General features: G+C 39.2%; 1 protein-coding gene across 8 annotated transcripts in view; it reads right to left on the reverse strand.

Annotated features, from left to right (window-relative positions):
- The window catches only part of LOC133609784 (uncharacterized), a 243,781-nt gene that overhangs the window by 92,549 nt on the left and 132,235 nt on the right, over positions 1–18,997 (reverse strand). For all 8 annotated transcript variants that reach the window (XM_072913470.1, XM_061965731.2, XM_061965728.2 and 5 more), the window contains one exon: positions 15,330–15,515. In XM_072913470.1, coding sequence (XP_072769571.1) covers positions 15,330–15,515 — 186 coding nt within the window. The remainder of the gene's footprint in view (positions 1–15,329; positions 15,516–18,997) is intronic.

Genomic DNA, 18,997 nt, shown 5'->3' on the forward strand with positions numbered 1-18,997 from the left:
GAAACCCACTACTACCGACCACACAGTCTGATAGTTTATATATCAATGATGAAATCTTAACATTGCAACACATGCCAATACGGGTTAGCTTACTAAAGTGCAATTTTAAATTTTGCGCGGAATATCCTGCTGAAAACGTCTCGGTATGATGACGTCTGCGCGTAACGTGGGTTGTAGAGGACATTTTGGGACAGCATGGTGGCCAGCTATTAAGTCGTCTGTTTTCATCGCAAAATTCCACAGTATTCTGGACATCTGTGTTGGTGAATCTTTTGCAATTTGTTCAATGAACAATGGAGACAACAAAGAAGAAAGCTGTAGGTAGGAAGCGGTGTATTGCAGCCGACTGCAGCAACACAAACACAGCCGGTGTTTCATTGTTTACATTCCCGAAAGATGACAGTCAAGCTTTACCATTGGCCTGTGGAGAACTGGGACAACAGAGACTCTTACCAGGAGGACTTTGAGTTGGATACGCAGACACGGTACCGTGAGTACGCATGCAGCTGCGGCTTCCAAACATTTGATCGCTTGCCCATACGTGCGTGCCGCTATGTGCATGCCACGTACGTAACTTTGGGGAAATATATGTGCTGTATGAACTTTGGGGAGGTGTACGGTACTTTGGGCTGTGGGATTGAGTGTGTTGTGCAGGTGTTTGAGTTGTATTGGCGTGTTATATGGACGGCAGGGGGGAGGTGTTTGTTATGCGGGATTAATTTGTGGCATATTAAATATAAGCCTGGTTGTGTTGTGGCTAATAGAGTATATATATGTCTTGTGTTTATTTACTGTTTTAGTCATTCCCAGCTGAATATCAGGTGCCACCCGCCTCTCACAGCATCTTCCCTATCTGAATCGCTCCCACTGCCCTCTAGTCCTTCACTCTCACTTTCCTCATCCACAAATCTTTCATCCTCGCTCAAATTAATGGGGAAATTGTCGCTTTCTCGGTCCGAATCGCTCTCGCTGCTGGTGGCCATGATTGTAAACAATGTGCAGATGTGAGGAGCTCCACAACCTGTGATGTCACGCGCATATCGTCTGCTACTTCCGGTACAGGCAAGGCTTTTTTATCAGCGACCAAAAGTTGCGAACTTTATCGTTGATGTTCTCTACTAAATCCTTTCAGCAAAAATATGGCAATATCGCGAAATGATCAAGTGTGACACATAGAATGGACCTGCTATCCCCGTTTAAATAAGAAAATTGCATTTCAGTAGGCCTTTAACATCTTAAATTTCCTCCAATAAACACACAAGGTTGGTCTTTTCTTGCAATTTAGTCAAGTCTTTTAAAAAGATGGTAGGAGCTAGCAGCTACACAACAGCTAAGCACACAATAGCACACAAGCTAGACGCAAGTGAAAACAACTGAACAATACTGCAATCTAAAACAGCACATTTGTCAATATAAACAAAGTCTCCAAGACAGAAGCGTAGTAGAAAGTATCCAGTAACAAACGGGTCCGCATCATTCAACTTACTGTGCCGTGAGCTCAACGTCATGCATTACTGGGGCGGTATAGCTCGGTTGGTAGAGCGGCCGTGCCAGCAACTTGAGGGTTGCAGGTTCGATCCCCGCTTCCGCCATCCTAGTCACTGCCGTTGTGTCCTTGGGCAAGACACTTTACTCACCTGCTCCCAGTGCCACCCACACTGGTTTAAATGTAACTTAGATATTGGGTTTCACTATGTAAAGCGCTTTGAGTCACTTGAGAAAAAGCGCTATATAAATGAAATTCACTTCACTTCACATTACTGTGCCCACAAGTCGCCAAAAACAATTACCACTACACTTCAACTTAAAGACAGCAATACTCCATCCCAGATGGTTAATAATAATAATAATAATAATAATAAAAATAATAATAATCTTCTGTATATATTTATATAGTATAATATTATCGGTATCGATATAGAGGTAAAAAAAAAAAGTTGTATCGGGACACCCCTAGTTGTCACATCATAAACAGGATGATGAACTAAAGAAAAACAACACACAGACATGCAGAAACAGTGGAACATGTTAACATGTCCAGAACCCGTCTATGTAGACCATCTCCTGAAGTCCTGGTCCACCTTAATCCTGAAAGGAAGTGATGGGTCAAATTGTACTGAACTGCCGATCCATTATGAAACACAAGGAGTGATACTGTGTCCCTCGATGTGTGTATTACTTTAAGAACAAAAAAATGTGACAGATACACCTGCTGTGTAGTTTTACTGTGACACACCAAAACAGGAAGCACTTCTTTCGGCTCACAAGTGACAGCTCGTACTAAATGGAGGAGGAGGAGTGGCGTGTAGCGTTTGACACCAGTTTCGTCTCCATCATTGATCTAAATGAAATTTTGAAGTGTGGCCTTTTGATGTTATAGCACAAAATAAGGTAAACTGTTTTCTTTACCTTGAAGAAACACGTTTATTTACAAACCCCGTTTCCATATGAGTTGGTAATTTACTAAAAAAATGTGTCTCCTCAGTTCCCAAATGTTTACTGAGTGTTGTTAAAAGGAAAGGCCATGTAACACAGTGGTGAACATGTCCTTTCCCAACTACTTTGGCACGTGTTGCAGCCATGAAATTCTAAGTTAATTATTATTTGCAAAAAAAAAAAAAAGTTTATGAGTTTGAACATCAAATATGTTGTCTTTGTAGTGCATTCAATTGAATATGGGTTGAAAAGGATTTGCAAATCATTGTATTCCATTTATATTTACATATAACACAATTTCCCAACTCATATGGAGTTTGTACATTAAATGTATTATTTTTAACTGCACAGGGGAAAGAGTAGTCCATCATAACTTTGTTGCTCACCTGCTGATCAATGACAGTGACGACTATTCTATTTTAATTTTATTTGCAGGTCAAACATTTGCAGGACCATCATGAAACACCAGTGCAGTGTCAATACAGCTTGGGAGTGTGCCAAACTTAAAATAAACCACTTTTTGTTTTTATTTTACCCATCATTCACAATCCTTACATGCGACAAGTACACGTCTTTCCTGTTCCTAAAAATGGAAAAAACTGCTTGTCTAAAAATCTCTCTAAAAATGTTTAAATAATGCTGTGACCTGCACATTGACCAAGCTAAAAGCACTGAGTGCACAATTAGTTATTAGAGGAGCTAACACAACTAATTTTCTGGCATAATGCCTCACTCACAGCGCTTTAGGCTACTATTGAGAGCCAAAATGTTCTGCAAACATTCTGCCAGGAGGGACAAACAACATTGCACTTCAACACAATAAACCTTATCAGCCACCATTGCTACAAAGTGTGTTTGGAAAGCCTACAAAGACGCCTGCTGCTAAAGAAGCATATAAAGAGCCTGTTTCATTCATGGTGCACCAGTCAGGCAGGCAAGTATCATAAGAGACATTTGGGATGAATGCAGAAGGGAAGGAGTGTAGCAATGTAAGGTAATACATGTAGAAACTTGTAATAATGTAATAAATAAACAATAAGGGTCGGACTTTGGCCCAGTTTATGGTAGTTACTTTTAGCTGCCAACAAGAAGTGGGACATGTTTAAGATGCCATACTTTACACAACTCTCCGGGGGTCCGCAAGCCTGAAGAACAAATCTACACAATTCTGCTGGCTCTGCACTTTAATTAGGACAAGCTGACATCGGAAGATGTGATTATTATGTTATCCATCCATCCATAATCTACCGCTTGTCCCTTTTAGGGTCGTGGAGGGTGCTGGAGCCTATTTCAGCTGCATTCGGGCGGAAGGCGGGGTACACCCTGGACAAGTCGCCACCTCATCACAGGGCCAACACAGATAGACAGACAACATTCACACTCACATTCACACACTAGGGCCAATTTAGTGTTGCCAATCAACCTATCCCCAGGTGCATGTCTTTGGAGGTGGGAGGAAGCCGGAGTACCCGGAGGGAACCCACGCAGTCACGGGGAGAACATGCAAACTCCACACAGAAAGATCCCGAGCCCTGGATTGAACTTATGTTATTACGAGTCAATTTAAATTTAAAAATAATAACTGTAAATTAAGGAGTAATATTCCACTTGAATGAAATTGTATTTACTTTTCAATAGGGATGTTCCAATACAATTTTTTTTAAATTTCTTATACTGGTTTTGGAGCCTCAGCTATCGGCCGATACCGCTACTGATTAGATACGATATTCGCAGGAATCATACATACTTTTATTATTTTGTAGTGTGTATTGTTAGAAAAAAAATTATCAAGTGAAATTATTCAAACATTACCTAATTATTATTAACTGTCTGGAATGGACTTGAAAACGTGAAAAATGTTTTGGTGGTCACAATGATTATTTAAATTTAGCTCATGATGCAGACACGTTGGTTTCTAAATACTTTCTATTACGTTTCTGCCTTGGAGACTTTGTATGTGTAAGTAATATGCAACTATAATTATTTGTTTATATTGCTGTTTTAGACTAATATTGTTCAATTCAGGACACTTATTACGTATGTCTGCTGGAGCTTGCGTTCATACATGTATATATATATATACATATACATATACATATATATATATATATATATATATATATATATATATACACATATACATGTATATATAAATATACATATATATGTATATATACATATACATATGTATATATATATATATATATATATATATATATATATATACACACACATACATATGTATAAATGATAAATGGGTTATACTTATATAGCGCTTTTCTACCTTCAAGGTACTCAAAGCGCTTTGACAGTATTTCCACATTTACCCATTCACACACACATGGGGTGAAGTGTCTTGCCCAAGGACACAACGGACGTGACTAGGATGGTAGATATATATATATATATATATATATATATATATATATATATATGTATGTATGTATGTATGTATGTATGTATGTATATATATATATATACATACATACACACACACACACACACACACACACACACACACACACACACACACACACACACACACACACACACACATATATAGATGTATATGTATATTTACCTACACACATATAGATTATGTATGTATAAATATCCATACATGGATATATAGCGTGCAATGTTTCAGTGAGACAAGGAGGAAGCTCTCCAGTGTGGGATAAACACAAATACATCAACATGTTGAGGCGATACCGGAGGCCATTGCAATGTTGGACAGCCTACACATGACAGCATCAAGTCTGAATGGACCTCAAGCTGCATGATTAGATGTGATCTGAGCTGGTGTGCGTGCGAGAGAAGGAACTCTGGAGAAGAAGACAGACAGCTGATCCGCGTGATGTCCTCCAGTGTAGCAAATCACTCTCACATTAGTCCATGATGCATCACATTACAGCAGGAGTGCTCTGCCAGTTGATCGCGGTGTGGACCGTCAACCACGAGTTGTGTAGGGGGGAAACAACTAAACGTTGTTTTTTAATAATTTATAATTAATAATTAATAAGCGGCAGAAAATGGATGGATGGATATAACGTTTAACCTTAGATAGCATGTGACTTGCATAACAGGAAGTTGACAGTAGCGGGCAGGTAGCGATCAGAGCGGTCACACAAACAAGCCAAGACCATTTTCCCCCTGAATGAGAGGAAGTTTATTTTTTACGTTTACTCTCATTCAACGTCTATTTGTTTGATCTGCAATGCAACGGTGGCGTTGGCGAAGAAAGGGAATCTGGAGCGCCGTTTAAAAAACAATACAAGGAGTTACGAGAGGGATTTCCCTGCAAAAATGCCTTTGAGCACAACTAAAGTGCCAGATCCGAAAGCACAGCTTGCAGCACTGAAGTCAACCTTCACCAGAGCACAGACCTGCAGGGTATATAGCAGAGGTGGGACCAAGTCATTGCTTTGCAAGTCACAAGTAAGTCTCAAGTCTTTACCCTCAAGTCTCGAGTCAAGTCCCGAGTCAAGACAGGGCAAGTCCGAGTCAAGTCCAAAGTCAAGACTGGAAAGTCTCAAGTCAAGTCCCAAGTCCTGCATTTTGAGTTTCGAGTCCTTTCAAGTCATTTAACCACAGACTAATATATTTACACAGATTGTGTATGCTTTTAAAACGCTGTATTTATTTATTAAAACAAGTGCATTTGAAATTGCAGGGAAAAAGATAGTGCTGACATTGCACTTCAAAATAGCACTATTAACCAGTCATTTTAAACATGTAACTCATTCCTTTACAGAATAAACACATTTGAAAAAAACAAGTGCAACTGTACTTATTTGCACAAAAGTGTTAACATTGTATTTCCATGGCATATTGCATTGTAACTAGTTCCACAGCAGTTTCTGTCCTGTTCTTACCTTATCTCATTGATCTCATCTCATACTGTATGTGTGTTTATGTGTGCGTACACATGAAAAACATAACAAATATATGAACATAACAATGAACAGAGTTGTACTTTTTAGATGTCAGGACCCTATGCAATATGTACACATATTCTTAATATAGTATACATTTTAACTGACCTTTATTTGACTATGTTTGTCTTTTTGTAGGTGGCTAAAATACGCGGTGCTGCTGACTGCCGTCTAATGTTACGTTACTGTGTGTGATACATTGACTAACGTAATGTTACTGTGTGTGATATATTGACTAACGTAATGTTACTGTGTGTGATACATTGACTAACGTTACGTTACTGAGTGTGATACATTGACTAACGTTACGTTACTGTGTGTGATGCATTGACTAACGTTACGTTACTGTGTGTGATACATTGACTAACGTAACGTTATGTATAGGTACCTCATGAAACCCTGCTTTAAAAAAAATCACTTGACAAAAAGTATGAATAAGGTAGCAAACTGCAGTGGACGCAACAGATTGCCGTGTTTGCAATGACGTTATAACCATAGACATCTTATAAGTAGACGCAGCATTGGTTGCTGTGACGTGAGCAATTTGCCCGCCATCTTGAAGTGCTGATGAGGAGCCGGCGAGCAGCCTAAACTGACAGTTGAAAGGTAGAAAACAAAGATGGTGTTCAGCGTTTTCCTGCTCAAATGAGCGGACTGTTGAAAATAGTAATCGGGGGATTACTTTTCACAAGTAAGATTTAACATTAACGTACTATTGGTTGTATTTTATGAAAATAATATTACCACAGAGTTGAGAAGGATCAAAGATCTTCAATATTTGTATGTGAAAATCACAAAGAAATCTTCTGGGGGAGGATGACGCCCCTACAGGGGTTTGGTTTACAAACTTTCAGCCCCACCTAAAACAAAATTCACCAGCCACTACTGATTATGATGCATTCTCATTTTAGGCAAAGTATAAGACAATACTTTCTTAACAGTATAATTGTAACCAGGAATCAGTCTTCAAGTAACAATATTCAAAAACTAACATTGTTGGGTTAAACAGAATTTGGTTTTATTCTGAATCCAGTGAAACAGATTGGTGGTTTTAGCTGATATGAAGACTTTCAGGTGTTTATATATGTTTAAGTATTTGGCAGACGCTTTTATCCAAAGCGACTTACATAAAATAATACATATAAAACAATCACTGCAAACATTATCATTTAAGGGAAGAATGTAATAGAAAATATCAATACAAAGTGTCAAGACAGAATAAACTCTCTGCTGCTGAAGCAACAGAGATACAGTCTATAGGTCCCTAAAATATATAGATATCTAATGTATTCATACATTGTTTATGTAGGATACACGCATATGTATATATAACCTAATCATATTGTTTCTTCAACTTAAAAATAGCTTACCGTTTTTTTTCCCCTTCTCTGGGATTATATTCCCAGTTTTGATCTCGGACGTCTGGTCACTTATAGCGTATAAGAATATTATATTACTGTTAAGCAAACTATGAATAATAAAACACGCCAAAACATGTGTCTGTTACACACGTATGACAAAAAAGCGCGTGAAAATCAGTGGTATTCAGTGAGGTAAAATGAATTAAATGCGCTGACAGTTCATTGCTCCTGCCAAATGAATTGCACTGAGTGGAGCGGATCACCACTCCAAGATGGCGGCCCCGCGCCTCGTCTGCGCCAGTAGGCAATAGCGCTCTATGCTGCGTACCCTTATAAGATGTCTATGGTTATAACGTTAGCAGTGAGTTTGCAGCCTCACTGATTTAACTACACAGCAAATAAAAGTCACGTTACTTAGCCAATAAACGTTATCTTACATTCAAAACGTACCCTTCTTTGTGCAACTTCAAATGTCGAACGAAGTTGGAAGTTGTTGCGTCTCCGTCTGTAATATTCGAACTGCGTGATTTGCATACGGCAATTCGTTTTTTGTTGACCAAGTCGTAGTTTTTATACCCGAACGAAACCAACTTTAACATAATTGTTTATCACTGGCACGTTGTTGGACCAACTCTTGTTCATTGGTTGTCCTGCAATTTGATTGGATGAATGCTGTGTGATGAAAACAACGTAGTTCTAATTTGATTGGCTGTTGTACTGACAGCACACCAGCTGACAGGAATAACACGCTGATAGACAGACGAAGAAAATGAAAAATACGGAGCGCTCCCAAATAACTTTTTAAGCTTTGGATTTTGGGGAAAGTGGCAAGTCATGTCAAGTCATGTCAAGTCAAAAGTCCAAGTGAAGTCACAAGTCATTGATGTTATTCTAAGTCGAGTTGCAAGTCTCTTTACATTTTGTCAAGTCGAGTCTAAAGTCATCAAATTCATGACTCGAGTCTGACTCGAGTCCAAGTCATGTGACTCGAGTCCACACCTCTGGTATATAGTATGGTAAGGTAAATATTGTTACGTATCACGTCAGTCACATCCTTGCTTGTTTAGCTTATGCATTGTTTATGTTCCTCGTTTTTTTTGCTCTATGCTTTTTAACCTGTAAAGCACTTTGGTCCAATTTTAAAATTGTTGTAAACGTGCTATATAAATAAAGTTGCCTTGCCTTGCTAAACACCAAAAGCAATTTCTTGAGACTTGTTGACAATTTTAAATAGAGATGTCCGATATTATTGGCCGATAAATGCTTTAAAATGTAATATCGGAAATTGTCGGTGTCGTTTTTTTAAATTATCGGTATCGTTTTTTTTTTTTTTTTTTTTTTTTATTAAATCAACATAAAAAACACAAGATACACTTTCAATTAGTGCACCAACCCAAAAAAACTCCCTCCCCCATTTACACTCATTCACACAAAAGGGTTGTTTCTTTCAGTTATTAATATTCTGGTTCCTACATTATATATCAATATATATCAATACAGTCTGCAGGGATACAGTCCGTAAGCACACATGATTGTGCGTGCTGCTGGTCCACTAAAAGTACTAACCTTTAACAGTTAATTTTACTCATTTTCATTCATTACTATTTTCTATGTAACTGTTGTATATTGTTTTACTTTCTTTTTTATTCAAGAAAATGTTTTTAATTTATTTATCTTATTTTATTAATTTTTAAAAAAAGGACCTGATCTTCACCATACCTGGTTGTCCGAATTAGGCATAATAATGTGTTAATTCCATGACTGTATAAATCGGTATCAGTTGATATCGCTATCGGTAATTAAAGAGTTGGACAATATCGGAATATCGGATATCGGCAAAAAGCCATTAGCGGACATCCCTAATTTCAAATATAAAACAGAAACCGTGAAGGCCATTAAAGAAGTGAAATGTGAGACACCGGCTGTGAATGTGGAGGAGTAACTGAAGATGGATATTCAATCATTAAGAAGATTGACGAAGGATATTGACGTGCGTGAGTGCATTTCCCACCAATTTGAGAGTCTGCTGATACGGTGGATGTAGCGCTATTGTGTGTTTTTATCAGGATGCTTTTTGAAGACGAGCGCCAAAGAGGAGCTCCTCACTATTTGTCACCAGGTGTGAGCATATTTTCAATGCTTTCATGGGATTTGTTAGTGAGACAAAACTGCTGCTCTCCATGCTGGTCTCCATCACAACAGATAATAATTAGCAAATGTAAATGTTTCAGGTTGTCTTTTTTAATAAATACAAAACCCAAAACCAGGGAAGTTGGCACGTTGTGTAAATCGTAAATAAAGTCAGAATACAATGATTTGCAAATCCTTTTCAACTTATATTCAATTGAATAGACTGCAAAGACAAGATATTTAATGTGAAGCTTTTCAGGTGGAATTCTTTCCCATTCTTGCTTGATGTACAGCTTAAGTTGTTCAACAGTCCGGGGGTCTCCGTTGTGGTATTTTAGGCTTCATAATGCGCCACACATTTTCAATGGGAGACAGGTCTGGACTACAATCAGGCCAGTCTCGTACGCGTACTCTTTTAATATGAAGCCACGCTATTGTAACACGTGGCTTGGCACTGTCTTGCTGAAATAAGCAGGGGCGTCCATGATAACGTTGCTTGGATGGCAACATATGTTGCTTCAAAATCTGTATGTACCTTTCTGTTATGATCCGCTGCCCGGATCATATTTTTTGTTTACGTTTTTAAGATACTTGTGTTTTTGGTTAGTTTTGGACTCCTTGAGTACCTGTTTTGTACACCTGAGTTTGTTGCCATGGCTGCTTATTATTTTCACCTGCCGCGTTTGTTCCCGACACGCACCTGTTTGTCATCACTGACATTATTATTTAAGCCTGTCCTCCCTGTCATTCGTTCTTGCTTCGTAGTTTGTTTTCATGCAACAGTTGACGACTTTTGTTCTGGATCTGTACCTGTTAGCTTCCACGCTAGGTTCGGTTACTCGCTAGCTCCCACGCTAGTCTTTCTTAGTTTTACCTTTTTGTGCTATGAGCACCCTTTTCTTTGTTCCAGTATAATTTATTTATTAAATAAATACTTTCTTACCTACACGCTGTGTCTGACGCCCGTCTGCATTCCTGAGAGAACGAACCCCGCATCACAATGCGCCCCGGTCGTTACACTTTCAGCATTAATGGTGCCTTCACAGATGTGTAAGTTACCCATGCATTGGGCACTAATACACCCCCATACCATCACAGATGCTGGCTTTTGAACTTTGCACCTATAACAGTCCGGATGGTTCTTTTCCTGTTTGGTCCGGAGGACACGACGTCCACAAAAAAATTTGAACTGTGGACTCGTTCACAAATCATTGTATTCTGTTTTTATTTACGATTTACACAACGTGCCAACTTCACTGGTTTTGGGTTTTGTAATTGTGACAAAATAATTATACAAGGTGCACCTCAATGAGCCAAATCAAACACGTCATGTCAGACTAGGGCTGGGCGATACATCAATATGCGCGATATATCGCGGGTTTGTCTCTGTGCAATATGGAAAATGACTATATCGTGATATTCGAGTATACGTTCTCACGCAGTTGCTTTTAGCTGCGGGCATTACACTACAGGCTTTCCTCGCTCTTCCCTGTGTCTCCTTCTCACAGACAGCAAGTGCAGCTTCGACACACGTCACATACTGTCACGACATACGTCACATACGTATACGCCCTCGCGGAGCAGAGAGGTAGCAGCATGGCTAACGTTAGCCGTGATGCTAGCGGTAATACGAGCAAAAGAAGGTGTGAATGTGGTAACAAATGAAGGAATAATTAACTCCCCCCAAAAACAGCAGGGGGTCCATCGTCTGGCGGTGGTTTGGCTTCAAGTGGGAACATGTCGAACAGACAACCGTAATTTGTCATGTGTGGGGCGAAAGCGTTGCTATAAAAAGTAGCATTACTGCTAATATGTAGCATCATTTGATGCTAGAGAATGAAGAGTGCTTACTCCGCATGTCAACATCTCCGTTTGGTGCCACACGACCACACCATCAAAATGCTGAGGCAAACATTTCCAGATCAACACCGTATGAAAAAAATAGTGATTTTTTTAGTTGTGATTTCCTTCTCTGCATGAAAGTTTTAAAGTAGCATATATTAATGCGGTATGAAGAAGAATGTTTTAATGTAGACACATAGAATCATCATACTGGTGTGATTATATGCATCAAGTGTTCATTCAAGGCCAAGGCAAAATATTGAGATATATATCGTGTATCGCGATATGGCCTTAAAATATCGCGATATTAAAAAAAGGCCATATCGCCCAGCCCTATGTCAGACTTAGCCTTGTCTTGGTTTAACTCCTATCTTACTGACAGGGTGCAGTGTGTTTTCCATAATGTGACCTTGGAGTATGTTAAGGTAACGTGCGGAGCTCCACAGGGTTCGGTTCTTGGCCCTGCACTCTTCAACATCTACATGCTGCCGCTAGGCGACATCATACGCAAATACGGTGTTAGCTTTCACTGTTATGCTCATGACAGCCAACTCTACATGCCCCTAAAGCTGACAAACACGCCGGATTGTAGTCAGCTGGAGGCGTGTCTTAATGAAATTAAACAATGGATGTCTAGCAACTTTTTGCAACTCAACGCTAACAAAGTGTTAATTATCAGTCCTGCTAGACACCAGCACCTATTTAATAACACCACCTTAACCTTTGACAACAAAACAATTATACACAGCGACTCGGTAAAAAATCTCGGTAACACATTAAGAGGCGTTACTAAAACAACCGTAATATTTGCTAAAATGTGTCCTATTTTTGTCCACCAGCGACGCTGAGATCATTATTCATGCACTTCTTACGTCTCGTCTTGATTACTGAAGGTATTATTTTCGGGTCTCCTTATGTCTCGCATTAAAAGATTACAGTTGGTACAAAATGCGGCTGCTAGACTTTTGACAAGAACAAAAAAGTTTGATCATATTAATCCTATACTGGCTCACCTGCACTGGCTTCCTGTGCACTTAAGATGCGGCTTTAAGGTTTTACGACTTACGTATAAAATACTACATGGTCTAGCTCCATCCTATTTTGCTGATTGTATTGTACCATATGTCCCGGCCAGAAATCTGCGTTCTAAGAACTCCAACTTATTAGTGATTCCTAGAGCCCAAAAAAAGTCTGCGGGCTATAGAGCGTTTTCTATTCGGGCTCCAGTACTATGGAATGCCCTCCCGGTAACAGTTAGAGATGCTACCTCAGTAGAAGCATTTAAGTCCCATCTTAACCAGCTCAGTGGCCTTGTGGTTAGAGTGTCCACCCTGAGACTGGGAGGTTGTGAGTTCAAACCCCGGCCGAGTCATACCAAAGACTACAAAAAAGTGCGTCCCTGTTTGGCACTCAGCATCAAGGGTTGGAATTGGGGGTTAAATCACCAAATGATACCCGAGCGCGGCGCTCGCTGCTGCTCACTGCTCCCCCTCACCTCCCAGGGGGTGAAAATGTGGATGGGTCAAATGCAGAGGACACATTTCACCACACCCATTGTGTGTGTGACAATCGTTAGGACTTTAACTTTAAAACTAATTTGTATACTATAGCCTTTAAATAGAACCCTTTTTAGAGCAGTTGATCTGCTGTCTCTCTTTTTTGCTCTGCCCCCATCTCCGGCATGGAGAGGATACCAGGTAACCACGGATCAGTTTCCACGGAGAAGCATACTTGCCAACCCTCCCGAATTTTCCGGGAGACTCCCGAAATTCAGCACCTCTCCCGAAAACCTCCGGGGACAAATATTCTCCCGAAAATCTCCCGATTTTCCATGCGGACCTGAGTGAGGACAGCCTGTTTTCACGTCCGCTTTCCCACGATATAAACAGCGTGCCTGCCCAATCACGTTATAACATCTACGGCTTTTAGAGAGTGTACAACTGCGCACACAACAAGGAGACGAAGCAGAAGAACGAGGAAGATACAGCCATGGCGACGCCGACGACGAGTAAGATGAAGAAATACGCTTGTAAGTTCCAAAACGAATGGAAACAAGAATTTCAGTTTATCCAGGACAGTTCGAAGGGGAAGGGGTATGCTGCCTGTAAATTTTGTAGAACAGACTTCTCTATTGAACACGGTGGCCGAACGAATATACTCAGTCATGAACGGTCAGCGAAGCACAAAGCGGCGGCAACGCAGCACCGGTCCCAGCCCAGTATTATGGGCCACCTCGCTAAATGGAGACCCGATGGTGTAACATATGCCGAGACAAAGATGGCTATGCTGATAGATGGAAGCAACATCCCGTTCTCATTTGCGGATGTCTACAACAAATCCGTGTTCCCAGATTCAGAGATCGCTCGCCAGTACGCAAATGGCAGAACAAAGGCTACTCAAATAGTGAAAGGTAAGTGTTGGTTTTTTTTTTTTTAGTAAGCAGCAAGCACAGTACAGTTAGTAGAACAACTGTGTTTTCATTACTGTGTATTTGATCAAGTCTTTCAAGTACAACAATGAGTAGATGAGTGTTAGGTGTATGTATATGTGTAAATAAATGAACACTGAAATTCAAGTATTTATTTTATTTATATGTATATGTATATATATATATATATATATATATATATATATATATATATATAATAAAATAAATATATATATATATATATATATATATATATAGCTAGAATTCACCAGGTCAAGTATTTTATATATATATATATATGAAATACTTGACTTGGTGAATTCTTGCTGTAAATATACTCCTCCCCTCTTTACCACGCCCCCCCCCGAAATCGGAGGTCTCAAGGTTGGCAAGTATGCGGAGAAGGCACAAGCTGTTCCAAGTTGGAACCAGGGGTGGACCACTCCTATATGCATCATTCGCTCCGACTTGTCTACATGCATGAGGATCCCCATGCTGGCCTCTCTATGGACTGGACTCTCACATTATTAACTGTACCCACTCGGCATCCATTGCACGGGTCCACACATCTGCGGTCCCTCCCAAGGTTTCTCATTGGGTTGAGTTTTTTCCTGCCCAGATGTGGGATCAGAGCAGAGGATGTCCATGTGGTTTGTGCAGCCCTTTGAGGCATTTGTGATTAAGGGCTTTATAAATAAACATTGACTTATTGACTGACTTTGAAATAGTTAACAGGAAAAGAAGAATATTTATGAACAATATTTGGCAACATTAGATCAAAATGATCCCGGACTTCGGATTTTTTCCCTTTTTAGTTCCATTGACATTAATGATGGTGATGAAAACCAATGTCAAACACAAGATGCCGCTCTTCTTGTTTCATTTAGTACAAGTTGTCACTTATCAGTCTGATACAGTAAACAGTTTGATGCCTCCCTGTCAAATAACAATTGCATCGGTCATGTTTTTTTTCTTAAAGTGAGACACACATCGAGAGACACAGTATCACTCCTTGTGTTTCATAATGTATCAATGCTTCAGTATCGTTTGATGCATCATTATCATACAAAGATGGCACAAAAGTAAATTAAATCAAGGAAGTATCAGTCACAGCTGTAACCGAGGAAAAAGGAATCATGTTGTGAGACGAAGCATTGAGTGAGAAGAGTTCTATGTCACTTCATGAACATGTGTTACCTGCTGACAGGTCCAAGGGGCTGCGAGGGGCTTGGGGTTCAGGCAGCATGGGGCTGTTGGACATTTTTGGGGCGTCTGACCCTGACGATGGTTGCAGAGGATCAGCGATACTCGGAGGCTTGGCTGCTGGGAGAAGAGTTGTCCCCACCTCCATGTTGGCTCCTAATCCTGCAGGCTGGCAGAAACCTGACAAAGAACATATATTACATAATATTTAATGCAGAGCACATAATGATGTGCAAATGTCAACATTGCATGTGTTGTTTCAGCCAGGCTGACATGAACATACTGTATGTCGACAATGCGAGAGTCAAACAGGTCATTTCTATGAAAAATGTTCCGTTTATGTTGATATGTGTTGTTAACTTCACTGAGCAGCAACATAATATTTAAATTGTGACTTCCTGTTCAGTACAAGGTAAGCTTTAATATAAAAGGATGGCAGGTTCCGGAAAATAGCGGAAGAAAATGGGAACATTTCTATCAACACAAAGTGTTGCCATGCAAACCTTGAAAGACAATTTTGAAAATTAAGACTATGTTTCCTACAATTGGGTGCATTTCTACGCTATATTTTACCTTTAGATGTATTCTCATCTACCAACAACCTCTGGCCTGGCTTTGTGACACTGACAGGTAATGTAACACAAAATTTAAAAAAATATATTTTTAGTAGATCATTTACAATTATTATTGTCGTATTGTAGGTATTGTATTGTATTGTAAATATCTTTTTCCGGACATGTTAAAAAAAATAAAGAAGAAACCAAATCAAAACAACAATAATTAATAAAATAAATACCAAGGTAATTGAGAGTTACATATTTACAGTTTCACATTCTACCATGTCCGAAAAGTCCTTTGAAAATTATTTTAGAATTCTATAACATGCATGCAAAGAACTAAGAAAACCTTTACCATTTGGTACCTCTATCCTGTAGCCCCGCCTCTTCGGGTAATACTGCATACTTCCGCTGTTGTGACCTTAACAATCCGTCACGTCAAAAATATATCTTCTCGTTGGCTACTAATTAATACCATAGAACAGTGGTTCTCAACCTTTTTTCAGTGATGTACCCCCTGTGAACATTTTTTAATTCAAGTACCCCCTAATCAGAGCAAAGCATTTTTGGTTGAAAAAAAGAGATAAAGAAGTAAAATACAGCACTATGTCATCAGTTTCTGATTTATTAAATTGTATAACAGTGCAAAATATTGCTCATTTGTAGTGGTCTTTCTTGAACAATTTGGAAAAAAAGATATGAAAAAAACTAAAAACTTGTTGAAAAATAAACAAGTGATTCAATTATAAATAAAGATTTCTACACATAGAAGTAATCATCAACTTAAAGTGCCCTCTTTGGGGATTGTAATAGAGATCCATCTGGATTCATGAACTTAATTCTAAACATTTCTTCACAAAAAAAGAAATCTTTAAAATCAATATTTATGGAACATGTCCACAAAAAAATCTAGCTGTCAACACTGAATATTGCATTGTTGCATTGTAATGAATGGAATAGCCTACTTGATTTGATGTTCAGTTTATGAACTTACATTCATATTTTGTTGAAGTATTATTCAATAAATATATTTATAAAGGATTTTTGAATTGTTGCTATTTTTAGAATATTTAAAACAAATCTCACGTACCCCTTGGCATACCTTCAAGTACCCCCAGGGGTACGCGTACCCCCATTTGAGAACCACTGCCCTAGAACTACAACTGGTTCGGAACTAACAGTGTTCTGATTGTAATCCTCCAAGTATGACTAGCAGCAGAGTGGACAGCTGTCAACATTGTGGCTCGGAGGGCAAACAGCGGCAACAACAAGTAAGCTAGCTGGTTAAGCTAACCAGCGAGCTTGTTTCGGTGCACCTGACGGCTCTTTTCCTGCAACTCAATACGGCGTTTAAGCACGAGAAACAGCGAGTACCTGCGGCTTAGGCAAGCGTTTAACATATTTTGTGTAGATCATATTTTTATTAAAGGGGAACATTATCACCAGACCTATGTAAGCGTCAATATATACCTTGATGTTGCAGAAAAAAGACCATATATTTTTTTAACCGATTTCCGAACTCTAAATGGGTGAATTTTGGCTAATTAAACGCCTTTCTATTATTCGCTCTCGGAGCGATGACGTCACAACATGACGTCACATCGGGAAGCAATCCGCCGTTTTCTCAAACACATTACAAACACTGAGTCAAATCAGCTCTGTTATTTTCCGTTTTTTCGACTGTTTTCCGTACCTTGGAGACATCATGCCTCGTCGGTGTGTTGTCGGAGGGTGTAACAACACGAACAGGGACGGATTCAAGTTGCACCAGTGGCCCAAAGATGCGAAAGTAGCAAGAAATCGGACGTTTGTTCCGCACACTTTACCGACGAAAGCTATGCTACGACAGAGATGGCAAGAATGTGTGGATATTCTGCGACACTCAAAGCAGATGCATTCCCAACTGGACTGGACAGATCAGCTTTCAGGAAAAGAGAGCGGATGAGGGTATGTCTACAGAATATATTAATTGATGAAAACTGGGCTGTCTGCACTCTCAAAGTGCATGTTGTTGCCAAATGTATTTCATATGCTGTAAACCTAGTTCATAGTTGTTAGTTTCCTTTAATGCCAAACAAACATACCAATCGTTGGTTAGAAGGCGATCGCCAAATTCGTCCTTGCTTTCTCTCGTGTCGCTGGCTGTCGTGTCGTTTTCGTCGGTTTCGCTTGCATACGGTTCAAACCGATATGGCTCAATAGCTTCAGTTTCTTCTTCAATTTCGTTTTCACTACCTGCCTCCACACTACAACCATCCGTTTCAATACATGCGTAATCTGTTTAATCGCTTAAGCCACTGAAATCCGAGTCTCAATCCGAGCTAATGTCGCTATCCCTTGCTGTTCTAACCGCCATGTTTGTTTGTATTGGCATCACTGTGTGACGTCACAGGAAAATGGACGGGTGTATATAACGATGGTTAAAATCAGGCACTTTGAAGCTTTTTTTAGGGATATTGCGTGATGAGTAAAATTTTGAAAAAAACTTCGAAAAATAAAATAAGCCACTGGAAACTGATTTTTAATGGTTTTAACCCTTCTGAAATTGTGATAATGTTCCCCTTTAATGATTCATTAAAAAAATGCATAAGTGATATTTTGCGCAAAAATTAGTATTTAAAAATGTGGATTTCTGCGTTTTGGGAGGAATTTCACATGCCTGAATTTAGGGCTGGCCGATATGGCCTTTTATTATTATCTCGATATTTTTAGGCCATGTCACGATACACGATATATATCTCGATATTTTGCCTTAGCCTTGAATGAACACTTGATGCACATAATCACACCAGTATGATGATTCTATGTGTCTACATTAAAACATTCTTGTTCATACTGCATTAATATATGCTCATTTTAAACGTTCATGCAGAGAAGGAAATCCCAACTAAGTCAATTGACCAAAACTGTATTTATTAAACAGTTATTAAGCAGTGGCACAAACATTCATGTCATTTCCAAAACAGAAAGTGCAAGATTGTCAGAGACATTTTAAAACAAGCTATTAGTGCACTTTTGTGCATGATGTCACACAAGATATTTCAATAACTGTCAAATAAAAATGAGCTGCATAATAGGTTCCTGCGGACGTTATCTCCTTCTGTT

The sequence above is a fragment of the Nerophis lumbriciformis genome, linkage group LG07 (genome assembly GCF_033978685.3).
Source record: "Nerophis lumbriciformis linkage group LG07, RoL_Nlum_v2.1, whole genome shotgun sequence".
Taxonomy (NCBI): Eukaryota; Metazoa; Chordata; class Actinopteri; order Syngnathiformes; family Syngnathidae; genus Nerophis; species Nerophis lumbriciformis.